We start from the raw sequence: 15,351 nt of genomic DNA, 5'->3' as shown, positions 1-15,351 counted from the left end.
ACTTTTTTAAGTAAAGCACAAATCCCTTTTTACAGTGAATGAACACTGTAAAAAAATTCAGATTTTCAAAACGTTACTGAATTTTTCACAGTAAATTACATTGGTATCATATTACAGGATTTAACTGTAAATATTCACAGTAACATGCGGTATTCAGAATTTTATTGTGAAATTATCAAATTAGCATGATTTCAGCAAATTACTGTACAAAGGGCTATATATTTTGCATTTTAGTTACAGGAATTCAAACTCTTTTTTATTTTATTCAACATAGATATTAAATTAACATTTATGTTAGTGTTGGCAATTGTTTGATATTTATAAATAACACAATGTTATTGCAGACCCAAAAACTATTTGGTTACATCTTCAAAAATAACTCATCCTGTTTTGAAATGACATGAATCTCATTGTAAATTTTCATTTTTGGGTGCACTGCATCTTTATTTCATTTTATAAGGTTAACATGGAAATATGAAATAATTTTTTAATGAACATAACTTTGTACTTAGCCAAAAACATCATACACTGGAACAAAAGTAATTGATTTATAAAACCAAACACTGTTAAAGACCCAAAATGATTTCAAAGTCAGGGTAAATGTCAGAATGACTAGCTGAGAAAAGCCTGCTTCACCGTAAAATATAGTTAATTCTACAAGATAATACTGTGAAATCACAGTAATGGACTTTATTATCCACTGTAAAGCTACACTATATGGCTGTAATTTCACAGAAATTGAATATAACAAAATTAAAAATAATAAAAATATAATATAATAAAAATAAGAATATAATAAAAATACAGTAAATATGAACTAGCTCACAGTAATTAGTTGTGAACTTACATACAGTATTTTACTGTGAAAGTAATGCAATTATTAGCCAGTAATTTACAGTGAATTTAAGCTCAATTTCTTTACAGTGCATACTTTACTTTTTGGTTAATCATTCCTCTAATAACTACTGAAAACATGAGTTACATAAGCTTGAATTTATGTCAGGTTCCTTTAGGGTGTTACAGAAAGTCATAAACTTACGTGATCTGAAAGTATAAACGACATGGGCAAAGGGCAAAACAAACAGATAAAGTGACCCATGGGTAATTTAGATTGTCTGAGTACCTGCTGACTCATAAATACCCTCATTATTATCTCCTTGAGGACTTAGCTTAATCCAATGAATCACCATGACTTGGTTTATGACAAAGCTTGCTCGATGTTGAAGCATGTTGTCCATTTGCCTGTTCTAGTCAGCACACGTCTGATGAAGGGAAGATGATTGATCAACAAAACAGTTTGTATATTGACTAAAACCTTAAATTAGTTTCCCAAATTCACTGGTGTTTTTGCATGTGTTTACATTTTCAAATAGCAATTTGGGACTTTTATTATGGGTTTTGATATATTATCTGGACTGGTCAGGTTTGGGTATCAAAAAAGGGTAATAAGATGCCAGTATTTTTTTATTTCTATGTTTACTTATATACAGTGGGGGAAATAAGTATTGAATATGTCATGTTTTTATTTTCTTTATTTTTTTATTTTAAAATTCATCTAAAGAAGTTGTTTATTTGAACCAGATTTTGGTAAAAACCCAAACAATTTCAAGCATAAAAAAAAAATCTGCAGTAATTAGTTATGTGTAATAATGAAATGACACAAGCAGAAAGTGCTGAAACTTATTTAACACATTATAAAAGGCTTTTTTGGTAATGACTACTTAAGGACGCCTCATATAGAATGAAGTCACATGCATTGTTCAGGTGTGAGTTTTTCACAGACTTCAACAAAGTGTACAAATTTGGATGGTTCTGTGTGTATCCTCTATTAAATCTGATATTTATTGTGTATTCTCTATTGGATTTAAGTCAGGTGATTGGCTGGGCCAATCTACAGCTTGATTTTCTTTCTCTGAAAGCATTTGAGAACTTTCTTGCCTGTGTTTTTGCTGAAATGTCCACTCTGGTTTTATCTTCATCCTCTTGCTAATGTAGATGTTGGACTGAAGCAGCGAATATTAATTTCCACAGAGGAAGGACAGAAAGTTGCTGAAGAACTATTCAATTCAATTCAATTCAGCTTTATTTGTATAGCGCTTTTACAATGTAGATTGTGTCAAAGCAGCTTCACATAAATGGTCATAGTAACTGGAACAGTGTGGTTCAGGTTTTAGTGTTTAAGTTCAGTTCAGTTCAGTTTAGCTCAGTTCAGTGTGATTTAATCATTACTGAGAGTTCAAACACTGAAGAGCAAACACTACTGAGCGATGTCAGCTGCTGTCTGGGCTTTTACTGCTTTTTAACACCTCCCTTTCTGTTAAAATGCTAATTAATATTGTTTAGTTTGCACATATGGACTTTGTTGGTTGCTATCAACATCTGGTGAAAATTTTAGGTCAACAGCACTTTTAGAAATGTGTTTTCTGAGAAAAATGGTGACGTGTTCAATACTAATTTCCCTTGCTGTATATGATTTGTTCTAAACAGTTTTGAACAACTAAAATATCAATAAAAGTCACTCTTCTAATGTTGAATTACATTTTCAACATCAAAAGTTTAGGAGCAAAGATCAAAATCCAATAATGCAATTTTGAAAATGCAATTAAATCTTAAACATCCTAAACATGCAACTGTTAATCAGCTGATTATTTTTACAGTGTTGATAGATTCCTTTAAGGGTTTTATCAATAAAACTTGTCTGATTTTTGCAACACAGACTCATTCTGAAAACGTAACCCTATACGGCAGAAGTACTTATGGTTGCATTTTGGCTTTATAAAACAAACACTACGGACCGGTATGATGTCGTTCCTTTTCATGCTTACTAGCTGACCAAACCAAATCAAGACAAAAGACAAGAAGCCAAAAAATGAGAATAAACAAGCAAATAACAGGGTGAGAATGTGGTCAAATCTGAAAATCAGGAAAGACCTATTCTTTTTCTGGATTGATTTTGAAAACACTGCCGGTTGGGTTTAGGGAAGTAGGTGTACAGGTCAATTGGTGCTTTTGAAAACATTATCGTTTGTGTTTAGGGAAGGTGGAGGGTAAGTTAGTCGATCGGTCAGTCACTCATTTAGTCGATAGTGACCTCTGGTGGATTTACGCGAGAACAGCAGGCATGAATGGCACTCGCGAGACAAATTTGAAATCTCAAAAAGCGTACACAGCTTTGCCGAGAATCTGGTGGATTCGCAAATATGTACCCCCTGGGACAAATTTGGCGCTCTGCAGAAATGTACATAGCGGTACATTTTCAGAATAAGCCTGGGTTAGACTTTTGTTAGGGAAATGTTTGTAAAATTAAAAGACAATAGTGACAATGTACTTTCTATGGGTAATGACACCAAAAATAACATCAGAAAAAAACGTCAATATTAATTTATTTTAAATAGTTTACAGATTGCAAAAAAATCCTTATAGACATTTACTGCTTTATATTCCTAATTTCCAAATATACTGTATTTAAATTATTTGATTACTATTATATAAGCCTTGAAAGTATGGCTTTTTATGGCTTTTAAATTTTTTTTCAGAATTATTTAGAATTGTATTATGTAAATTTTTTTCAGTTTTATTCAGAATTGTATTATGTTAATTCAGACTTTGATTGTGTTCAATTGAATTGCAGATAGGTCTGTAGTATACATATTTTATATCATAGTATGACATCAGAGTTTAATGGAAAGAAATATTTATTTGATCAAATTGCAATCCCAAAGCGCACATCAAACAAAGTGTAGAAAGCTCTCGTTCTAACACATTGTCTTTCTGCACTGTCCGAGTCTTTCTTTTTGAACTCTACATCTTAGTGACAGTGAAATCAGAAACATCTCCCTTCATCACAGCCTGGAACGAGACCAGCCAACATCTGATAACCGGAGCTGAAAGAAGCCTGTAGTCTTTGACATCCTCCCTGCAGACATTCATAGACATTTATAGTATACATATATAGAAGAAAACAGCAGCAGGGTGTTTATTTTTCATCACTTACAAGTCTGCCTTCACTTCCTGGTTATTTATCTTCAAACTCGGCGGTTGTGATCCTTGAATCTCATCATATGAAGCATCAGATTTCCCTACAAATATTCACATTGTTTGGGATTTAATAATTACAGAACAGCAACAGAACAATATGTCATTCAACGGGAAACTGCTGATACATTTAAAGTGCTCCATTTTGTGTTGATTGTTTCATCACGATACAAAATAATATTGATACTCTTAGCCAGCGATATGATATTTTTGGATGCTTATTCTGCAATGCGAATTGGTCATTTTGATTTACCTGAATTCAGTGGAATATCCATTCATGTTAAGATATTATGAACATTAATAACATTAAATTGCACTCTGTGAGAGTTGCGCTTTCATCGTCGTTCACAAAAAATGCACCATATAGTTTTTTTTTTAAATAAAGAAAGGTGGGAAGATTACAATTGACAATCAAATAATACACAGTGGCAAAGCAGCGGGGGTAGATGAGATTCACCCAGTGTATCTTAGGTCACTGGATATTGTGGGGCTATCTTGGCTGACACGTCTCTACAATGTCGCATGGAGGTCGGGGACAGTACCTCTGAACTGGGCAACCGGGGTGGTGGTTCCCATTTTTTAAAAAAGGGGACCGGAGGGTGTGCTCCAACAATAGGGGGATCACACTCCTCAGCCTCCCTGGGAAAGTCTATGCCAGGGTACTGGAGAGGAGGATCTGGCCAGAACCTAGGATCCAGGAGGAACAAGGTGGTTTTTGTTCGGGCCGTGGCACATTGGACCAGCTCTATACCTTCACCAGGGTGCTCGAGGGTTCATGGGAGTATGCTCAACCAGTCCACATGTGTTTTGTGGATTTGGAGAAGGCATTCAACCGTGTCCCTCATGGCATTTTGTGGAGGGTGCTGTGGGAGTATGGGGTCAGAGGCGCTTTGTTAAAGGGCCATGAAACCCCCTCGTTTCAGCAGTGTGTTTTCACACCTCTACTTTGGAAAAAGTCAGAAAAGTGGGCGTGTCCAGCTCTGTTTAGGGGGGAGTGTCGAGGAAGAAAAGCGGCTTGGTATGGGAGTGTCTATTTGGGCGCGCTGAATTTCAGAGTCAAAACACACACCCACAGCGGACAATGTGACTGTGTTTACATGGACATCTGTAGTCGAATTATTTGCCAAATTATTAAATGGTGGACTTTAACTGCAGTTTGGCTCTTTCATTCAGGGAATTCATTCATGTCCCTCCCGACAAACGTGATATTTGATTCGAGGCGCTGCTCTAAGCGTGTATTTTTCATGCAATGTTTGATACCGCATGGCGAATGAGAGAAAAAAAAACTCAGCATTTCCCGGAAACTTAGAGGCACACGGCAGGTAGCGTCAGAAAGTCGCGTGTGTTTTTCCGGTCACAAAATCCAACACGAGGTTATAGTTTGGTTGTAACTGTTAGTGCTAACTATTGCACTCGGTGCAATAGTTTGTTTGATACGAATAAAATACGAACTGAATAAACAAAGAGCACTGGTCGCTCACTTACCAAATCTGTAGAGACAGGACAATCACCAGCAACTAGAGCCGCGTCTTTATTTAGAGGAGACTACAATCTGGATCTCAGCGTTTGCAGATGAGAACAGCTCTCAGGTAAACAATAATCCTCCTTAGACACGTAAGTTATTGTTTTCGCGCGTCGCGTACACTGTTAATCCATGCGTGAGTCTGCGCTCTCACAGAGAGAAAATGAAAACGAAACTTAACTGCAGCAAACCATAAAAGCAACACTTCACGCTTGTTTTGCCAACACAACGTGGCGTCTTTGCCGTCTAAACTGTGACAGTAATGAATATTAATGAAGTTGCACAATAGAGCGCGCTGATTGGTTTAAACCAAGCCTTACTCATGCATTAATGCAACACACTGTAAGACGTAATAAGACTCACTCTGGCACAGACGCCCAGTCTGCACGCTGGAATACAACGCTATTATGTCATGGCCGTGACGCAGCTTCAAAAATTTGTTTCAAACAGGAAGTACGAATTTGCTTGAAATAACGCAAAAACAACCAATTTACACTTTTTAGTGAAATATAGGTGTCCTAATAGTGTTTTTAGCAGTGTGGGACACATATACGACTGTCAACAGCTCAAAAAATGTGTTTTGGTGTTTCGTGACCCTTTAAGGGCTGTCTTGCCCCTGCATGAACAGAGTAGGAGTTTGCTTCGCATTGCTGGAAATAAGTTAGACTTGTTTCCAGTGCGTGTTGGACTCCGGCAGGGCTGCCCTTTGTCACCAATTCTGTTTATAATTGTTATGGACAGAATTTCAAAGCGCAGCCTTAGGCTGGAGGCGATTCGGTTCGGGGACCACAAGATTTCCTCCCTGTTATTCACAGATGATGTTGTTCTGTTGGCTTCATCAAACATGGACCTTCAGCATACTGTGGCGGTTTGCTGCTAAGTGTGACGCGGCTGGGATGAGAATCAACACCTCCAAGTCCGAGGCCAGGCTGCTCCACCGGAAAAAGGTGGCTTGCCATCTCCAGGTTGGAGGAAAGTCCTTACCCCAAGAGGAGGAGTTCAAGTATCTTGGGGTTTTGTTCACGAGTGAGGGAAGGATGGAACGTGAGATCGACAGGCGTATCAGTGCAGCAACAGCAGTAATGCGGTCGATGTACTGGTCCATGGTGGAAAAGAAGGAGCTGAGCCGAAAGGCAAAACTCTCAATTTACCGATGAATCTACAGTCCTACTCTCACCTATGGTCATGAGCTTTGGGTCATGACCGAAAGGACAAGATCACGGATTCAAGCGGCCAAAATGAGTTTCCTTTGCAGGGTGGAAGGGCGCACCCTTATAGACAGGGTGAGGAGCTCTGTCACCCAGAAGGAGCTCGGAGTAGAGCCGCTGCTCCTCCACATCGAAAGAAGTCAGCTGAGGTGGCTCGGGCATCTGTTTCAGATGCGTCCTGGATGCCTACTTAGGAAGGTGTTCCAGGCATGTCCCACCGGGAAGAGGCCTCGGGGAAGACCCAAAACACTCTGGAGGGACTATGTCTCTCGGCTGGCCTGGGAACGCCTTGAGATCCCCCCGAAGGAGCTGGAGGAAGTGTCTGGGGAGAGGGAAGTCTAAAGTTTTCTCTTAAGCCTGCTGCCCCCGTGACCCGGCCCCAGATAAGCGGATGAAAATGACACGACAATTCCTAAATACATCTTGAATTGGCTACTTTGAATATTTACTTTGAATACTTTGAATATTCACGCAGGGAAGCTCTCATACCTAGAATCCCTGCCAAAACGACATCTTTTGGTTGTTGTCGAACAGCAGGCCACAGAAACACCTGACCATTTATCTTGTGAAGAAGAACCACAATGCGGATATTTCCCATGGTAATGTCCAGTTCATTGCTTTGCAGAATCAGAGACACACTGTTGACACACAGAAACTGAGAAGTGAATTCTAGTTCTTTGATTATGAAGGATTATATCACAAACAATTTATTCCATTAGTAAAATATTACACCTTTTGGGATTGTAATAGTAGTCACAAATATTGGCAAGATCTGAATAAAGAGATAAATGGAAAAATGGGATTGAATCTGAAATGTAATTTTAGGGAATTTGTTCTTAAAAAAATACCAAAAAATGATACACATCTACTAAATACACTGCTAACAACTAGTTAAAAGGACATTACAAAGAAATGGCTCAAGGAAGACCCTCCATCTGTATTTGAATGGCATGATATTGTAAAAGAAGTGGAAGTACTGACCCTTAAGACATTCATTCCTTCATTTTTCTTTGACTTATTCCCTTTATTAATCAAGGGTCACCACAGCGGAATGAACCGCCAACTTATCCAGCATATGTTTTACACAGCGGATGCCCTTCTAGCTGTAGCCCAGTACTGGGAAACACCCATACACTCTCACATGCACACACATACAATACGACGAAGTTAGTTTATTCAATTCACCATGTCTTTGGACTGTGGGGGAAACTGGAGCAGCCGGAGGAAACCCACTCCTATATGGGGAGAACATGCAAACTTCACACAAAAATGCCAACTGGCCCAGCCGGGACTCGAACCAGCAATCTTCTTGCATGATATTGTAAAAGAGGTGTATGATATGGAAGTACTGACCCTTAAGACAACAGTCCTATAAAATTTCTTTATATTGGGGAAAGTGGTTGAAAAAAGAAATATGATGTTTTAATGTTATTGTTGGGTCGCCTCACAGCAAGAAGGTCGCTGGTTCGGGCCTCGGCTGGGTCAGTTGGCATTTCTGTTCTCTAGTTTCTCCCACAGTCCAAAGTCATGCACTATAGGTGAATTGGGTAGGCTAAATTGTCCGTAGTGTATGAGTGTGAATGAGAGTGTATGGGTGTTTCCCAGTGATGAGTTGCAGCTGGAAGGGCATCCGCTGCGTAAAACATGTGCTGGATAAGTTGGCGGTTCATTCTGCTGTGGCAACCCCTGATTAATTAAGGGACTAAGCCGAAAATTAAATGAATGAATGAATGAATATTATTGTGGTGGTTTTGTTTATATGTAGCTGGAATCTCCCCTCAAGAGCTTTTCGATCTTTAATATGTTACCCTTAACAAAGCTTCATATGGCAGGATCTGATCAAACATAAATACTTATGAATGTAAATAAGATTGTACACAGTGGCCTTGGTACTTATATTGTATGTCTTTTTGTTTTTATGCTTTCATTTGAATGTGTTTTTGCTTTGATTTGTTTGTAAATTAAAAAAAATCAAAAATAAATTAGTAAAACATTGCATATAATTTATCTAAACTGAAGAATGATCATATTAATGCTCAGTACAATGTTTAATTGATTGCCTTCAATAAGCATAACAGAAAAAGACTAAAATTGTCATTTATAATACTTTTCAGCTTTAACCTGTGTGCATCCTTATGTACATTTCTGTCTTTTCAATTTATAATTCAAACAATTTTGGGTGTGCTAATTCAAACAGCATAAATGTTTGTAATTTAATGGTTTTTAACATTCCACCCTCCTTTCATACATCCGATTTACTCTAGGTACAAAAAACTAGTGATTCTCAGGACAAAGATGTCCCAGTTTAAATTGAAATGTTTAAGCAAAATGTCAAACACATAAAAACTTTAATATTTTGTCCTGTTTTTAAAGTTTAGCTTGGGTAGAAAATACTTTTCTTGTTATGTTTTCTGCTTTTAAACACTACTGGCCAAATCAATTCATATTACGTAATCACGAGTATGTGGGTTATTGGTATGAGCAATGGATATCAGAGTTTGTTTTATGCCTATCATAAAATTTGTAGGGTCGGGAGTTTTATGTGTCAGTAATACTAATAAAGCATCACAATGAAATCAGTTTCTGATCATTTATTTATCCATGACATATAATAAGCCTTTAACAGCCGTGATATCCACCTTGTTAATCTTTGGTCCATAGGCTATGATTAAATACAAAAAACATAAAATTAGCTTTGAGTGATGTCTGGAAACAATTTAACACAATTTAAATAATAAAAATTGGTCTAAGAATTCTGACTTCAACTGTACATTTACTATTGTGATTTAAACTGCATGAAAAGACAGCAATAATGATTAGCATAATGTTTAATTAATGGACTAAAAACGAAACTGAAAGTTATTATACTTTTCAGCTTTTACCCTTGTGCAGTGTTGTGGATATTTTTCTCTTTACAGTTTACATTTTCATAAGTATTTTATTGGAATTGTAATATTCCACACTTGTTTCCTTTCATATATCTATATATGAAGATATATTCATCCAATCAATTGAAATGATTGGTGGAGACATTTCAATAATCGGTGGATATTGGTGAGGACAATTCATTCAACGCCCAATAGCTAATTTAAAACGAATACCAATATAATATCTACTTTAAAACGAAACCTTGGTGTTAAGAACAAGATTTAAACAAAGAAATTGTTCAGAAGGAAATCTTAAGAATGCATGATAATTATAAAACAAATCTGCTTAGTCTTCGCTACATTAAAAATATTACTATACAAACTGTTAAAGAGTTCATTTAGCCTCAAATCAAGTTATTGCATGTTAAGAAGAAAAGACAGAACATTTACCCCTCTGCGTTGTGTTGGGTCAGTTCCTGGTCCCATAAGAACTCGACATTATTCTGGCCGTCGTTATATTTAATAGACCTTTTGTCTATTACCAGGTCATGGTTTGATTTGTAATGTAAAGCAATCCTTCGGAATCCATTGTGCCTATGTGTGGACTCTCCATTCATAGAGAACTCTAGAAATCAGTAAACCGACACAGTAAATATGCAAAATCCAAATGATAGCAAACCATAAATGCATGTATTATGGAGTAAATGTGTAGTAATAACCTGAAGCTGAATCTTCTAAGAGTTTGAGTTTGTTTGGAACAGGAACGTCAAAACAAAGCGGCTTAGACTGACCAACAGCAGGAAGTAGGAACCGACTAACTGTTGGAAAACAATCAAATGTGGAACCGTGTTTTATAAAATGGCATAATAAATAGTTTTATTTGAGAGATGTTTACATACCTGGCACAAGACCAGCAACACTTGTAGCCTTTGGCAAAGTTCTCCTTGGCATATGTGTGGGCAAAATCACTAAGGCCAAGAGAGAGTTTAAGCATTTAAATGAGACTTAAAGGGATATAGTTCACCCAAAGAATGAAAATTCTGTCATAATTTACTCATAATTTCATTGTTTCAATTTCATTTATGAGTTTCTTTCATATGTTGAACACAAAAGGGGAAAATTAGAAAAATTCTGGAAACCTGTAACCATTGACTTACATAGTATTGGCCTCTCCTACTATGGAAGTCAATGGTTACAGGCCTTCAAAATACCTTTTTATGTGTTCAACAGAATCAAGAAACTAATAAAGGCTTGGAACCAATTGAGGGTGAGTAAACAGTGAGTAAATATTCATTTTTGGTTGAACTATCCCCACAGCTAGGGTACATTTACCTGAAACAAGTCTACTTACCAGCAGAACTCAATAAAAGATCTAAAAAAGAGGAGAGGTTTGTTTTTAAAACAAATTAAATTTGTAATTAAAAAAGTTTTTTATAATACAGTTCACTAAAAGCAGCTATTGAGCAAAGCACTCATTTTGAAATAGCTTAACAGCATGCAGTCATCAGTAATTAAGATGAACTAAATTAGTGTAGCGGTATTTCTCAAAAACACAATGATTAATTCCTAAATATTCCACAATAATTACTTTGACAAAACTAGTGTTAGATTTCAATCATTTTCTTTTCAAACATTGCTGATTTTTTTTCCAATTTAACTGCAACACAGGCTCATTCTGAAAAAATGGTCCCATTGACGTTTCTGGAGACCGTGAATTATTGAGCAGGAGGTACGTATGGCTGCATTTAATTTTTATTAAGTGAACGCTACGGAGCAGTATGACGCTGTTCCTTTTAGCACTTACCGGCTGACAACTTACCTCTGTGTGAAAGTCTTTCCCACCACAACCTGTTTATCCAGTTAGCTTGTCGTGTACGTCGGCGGACTTTAGACTCAGAACAAAGTTGATTATACGACCGGGTTCAAGTCCAGGGAAGAGCGGTTCAAGAAATCAGTTAAAACAAAAACAGAATCCAAAAAATAAAACAAACGAGTGAACTACATAGTGAGAATGTGGTAAAATCTGAAAACGTGGTAAAAATCAGACGAGGGCTTTTCTTTTACTGGATGGCTTTTGTAAACCGTCGGTTGGGTTTATGGAAGTACGTGGGTGGGCGGATCAATCTGTAAAATTGGTTGGTTTTAGGGAAGAAGTAAGGTGGGTCAGTCGATTGGTCGGTCGGCCAGTTAATCATTTAGTCGGTCGACAACGGCCTCTGGTGGGTTTACCCAAGAACAGCGCAGGAGCGAAAGGCACAAAGAGACATTTGAAATGCGAAATAAGCGCACACAGCGGCCTCTCGCGGATTCGCGAAAACAAAAACTGGAAAAATAAGTACCTCCTGGGACATATTTTGCGGTCTTCGGAAATGTGCACGAATATCCTACGTTTTTAGAATGAGCGTGGGTTGTTCAATTACAATTGGTTTTGATATTAATGAAGTAATTTAAAAAATAAAGCATTGTAAGTGCTATTATAAACACATTATCAAGAAACAGTGTGAGGTTTTGTCAATGAAAGTCAAACAACAGCTGATTTCAGGCTGAAATTAAACAGAGTGGATGAACTATGACGTCAATTCCTATGTAAAAACCCGGAAGCGAGTTAGCATTTTAGCAGATCTTGTTCCCTCGTCCCAAAGCAAATGGACATTTTGAATGGCATTTCAGTTAAATTGCTTAAATAAGGTTCGTGGCTGACACAAACTCAAGATACTTTCACGTTACATTCTATGACATAAAACACTTCATTTATACCTTATATTGTTGTTTTAATCACTTACGCTTCTTTAAAAAGACGGTTGCTATCAAGTTGCCAAATGGGACTACAGGCCGTGTCGGAGACATTATACATTATTGATCTGATCTTGTCTGAAGCGCAGCCCATTTGCGTTGGCATTTGGATTTGTCTGTGATTTAGGTATTTTTATGAATAGTATTTTACAGTTAGTAGTATTTTTCTAATTGGGAATTCTTACTGTGTGTAGATAATGCCTTCACCTGTAAACACCGTCAAGACGTTAATCTGTTGATCCGTTATCTTAATTAAACAATATTATGGAGATTCTGCTTACTTGTGCAGCCTCTCTCTTCCCTGCTCTCAGCAATGCAAACATGTAAATAAATGTGTCATTACATGTCATTTTAACGTGATCAATAGATTTTTCATCTTTTTTTTTTCTTCATCTGAACACATTTAACTGTCATAACTGCAGCATTTACACTCCTCCTTAAAATGTATAGCATATGTGACAGTATGGGCTGCTTTTCGCTGTACTTCGTGACATAAACAGAACATTGAATGTTGTTCTGTGTCCATGATGGAACTTGCAGGGATTTAGACATTTTCCTCAAGCCTCATTTCTGTCATCTGTTACTAAGGTAAGCGGGCTGTGTGGACGTGAGCGATACACTTATTTAGTCTTATGACAATACTTATGCATACAATTTTAAAACATTTACAGCAACTGTAAAGTAAAACAAAATGTTTTCCCACATAAAAAACTATTCAAAAGGCACGTAGGTCTATGTGTTTTTGTGTATATATTTGTTTATAATATGTAGCATGGACTATAATATAATAAACCGAGAGAGTAAAACTTTGTCATGGACCATATTTCTAAAAATAAGCTTGAAAAGTTGTCTGTAGCAGGGTGGTGCTGACGTCACAGGAGAGCGCTCTGAAGGCACTGTAGTCCGTTTATAGCCTAATGTCAGCTTTTCATCAGTTTGTATTTAAGATCCAAAAGTGCTAAAAGTTGTATTTTCATGTGAAGATTATCCGTGTAAGCGGAATAAACAGTTTTTGAACGCAGAGCTTGTTATTTGCAATCTTTGAAAAGCCTATGGGAAAATCCTATAGGGATTTTATCGAGGGAACCAGTTTTATGCTAGCAGCCGATTAGCCTACAAGGTGACATCATAGTTCCTCCACTCTATTGTTGTCGTTGTTGTAGTTTTTATTATTATTACAGCTACACTGTCATACCCACCACTATGAGCAACAACATCTAGGAAAGAAAAGGTTTAAACAATATAAACACAAGATGATCTTTTTTCTCAAGATTATAATTTCAAACATTGTGGTTGATTTGTTTGTATATATAATGCCTTATTTGACTTTTTCAGTTTGACAACTATTGATTTTGACATATTGAGCATGTTAACAACAAAGCATTGCGAATGCTATTATAAACACATTCTTAATAAATATTGTGAGGTTGTCACTGAAAGTCAAACAACAGCTGATTTCAGACTGAAATTGTATAATTATTATTATTTCTATAATTATTGTTATTATTACAGCAACATTGTCATACGTACCATGTTGGTCGAAACCTAGAAACGAAAAAGTGTCTAGATTATAAAAACAAAGATTTTTATATAATTAGCATTTCATTTCTATCATTTCTTTTCCACATTAAAATATATTTCAAAATATTTTAAATTTTTTTATACATTATGCCTTATTTAATAAGTTCAATTTGACTACTATTGATTTAGACGTTAATAAAGCAAATTAACTAAAATTAAACATTAAAAAAAGTTTATAAACACACTTGCAAGAAATCACCGCAAGTCAAAGAACAGCTTATTTCTTTAGGCTGACCCTGAATTATTATTATTATTATCATTATAACTGTTGTTGTTGTTGTTGTTGTTGTTGTTAAAAAAATTAAATACATACCTTTAGGAACAACAGAAGCTAGAAAAGATCAAAGTTTAGTCATTTTACAAACAATAAAGTTTTTTTTTACATTACTTAGAAAATGTAATAGTTTACACTCATTTATTAATTGCTAATTAGACAAGGGACGCATGATATGTACATGACTGCTGCTGTTTTTTTTTTTTTTTTTGCTATTGGTTTTAAAATATTTGATAACAAACACTGACCAGAAAAGACATGAAGCCATTACCTTCCTGAAGAAACGCGCGATGTGATCCACCTGAAAATAAAGTGTTTTTGTCGCATAATTATACCGTACAGTAGATCATACAGTAGGTCTATTAATTCGTTTTCTTTCAAAATGTGTGTGCATACCAGGATGTCTTGCATAATTGATACTTGCATCGGGTGGACCAGGTGGACCAGGCAGTCCAGGTAGAGCATGCAAACCAGGTTGACGAGAGGTAGTGATATAGTGGTGGTGACTAAATCCTGGTGCTGTTTCATAAAACAAATAAAACAAATCAATGCAGATGCAGCTAAAGTCAGCATGCAAAGAAAAAGTATCTATAATCATCTTTATACAGCAAAGATGGCACAGAAACCAAACCTAAAATGGCATAAACTTATTAAAATGTGCCTTTACACTAACAGTTTAATGCAGCACACTTGTAGGGTCTTCACACTGAATTCCAAGCTGACACAGACCTGCTTAGCCATCTTAAATCAGCAGTGTAAAGTTGACTATCTATCAAAAACAAAAAGTCTATCAAAAAGATTTTTGTTTACAGTTATTACTTTAATTATTTGTTTTGTAATTTTGACTTAAACCCATATGGTTTTCATTTCAAAATCCTAAAACAAAATAATGTTTTTGCACTAAATGTCCTTTTTAGTACTACAAATGTTTAGTGACCACAGTATTAATTTAATAAAATTGTATTGTTTAAATGCTCCAAAATGTATTTATATTTACTGACCTTTTCAAAAGAGGGTATACTCATTTATTTTTTACATATATATATATATATATATATATATATATATATA

General features: G+C 36.1%; 1 protein-coding gene across 12 annotated transcripts in view; it reads right to left on the bottom strand.

Moving 5' to 3' along the window:
* Positions 1 to 3,677: 3,677 nt before the first annotated feature.
* The window catches only part of itih3b.2 (inter-alpha-trypsin inhibitor heavy chain 3b, tandem duplicate 2), a 28,435-nt gene continuing 16,761 nt past the window's right edge, over positions 3,678 to 15,351 (bottom strand). For 2 of the 12 annotated variants that reach the window (XM_017358172.4, XM_021479527.3), the window contains 12 exons: positions 14,677 to 14,799; positions 14,552 to 14,581; positions 14,320 to 14,337; positions 13,956 to 13,988; positions 13,625 to 13,642; positions 10,984 to 11,004; positions 10,532 to 10,600; positions 10,352 to 10,450; positions 10,083 to 10,257; positions 7,255 to 7,403; positions 3,995 to 4,079; positions 3,678 to 3,916 (listed from right to left, as the gene is read on the bottom strand). In XM_017358172.4, the coding sequence (XP_017213661.2) occupies positions 3,802 to 3,916; positions 3,995 to 4,079; positions 7,255 to 7,403; positions 10,083 to 10,257; positions 10,352 to 10,450; positions 10,532 to 10,600; positions 10,984 to 11,004; positions 13,625 to 13,642; positions 13,956 to 13,988; positions 14,320 to 14,337; positions 14,552 to 14,581; positions 14,677 to 14,799 (935 nt within the window). In that variant the 3' untranslated portion in view covers positions 3,678 to 3,801. 12 annotated transcript variants of the gene reach the window in all.

Source organism: Danio rerio, chromosome 11 (genome assembly GCF_049306965.1).
Source record: "Danio rerio strain Tuebingen ecotype United States chromosome 11, GRCz12tu, whole genome shotgun sequence".
Taxonomy (NCBI): domain Eukaryota; kingdom Metazoa; phylum Chordata; class Actinopteri; order Cypriniformes; family Danionidae; genus Danio; species Danio rerio.
The sequence above is the reverse complement of the archived record's forward strand: the minus strand, read 5'-3'. Positions and strand labels throughout refer to the sequence as shown.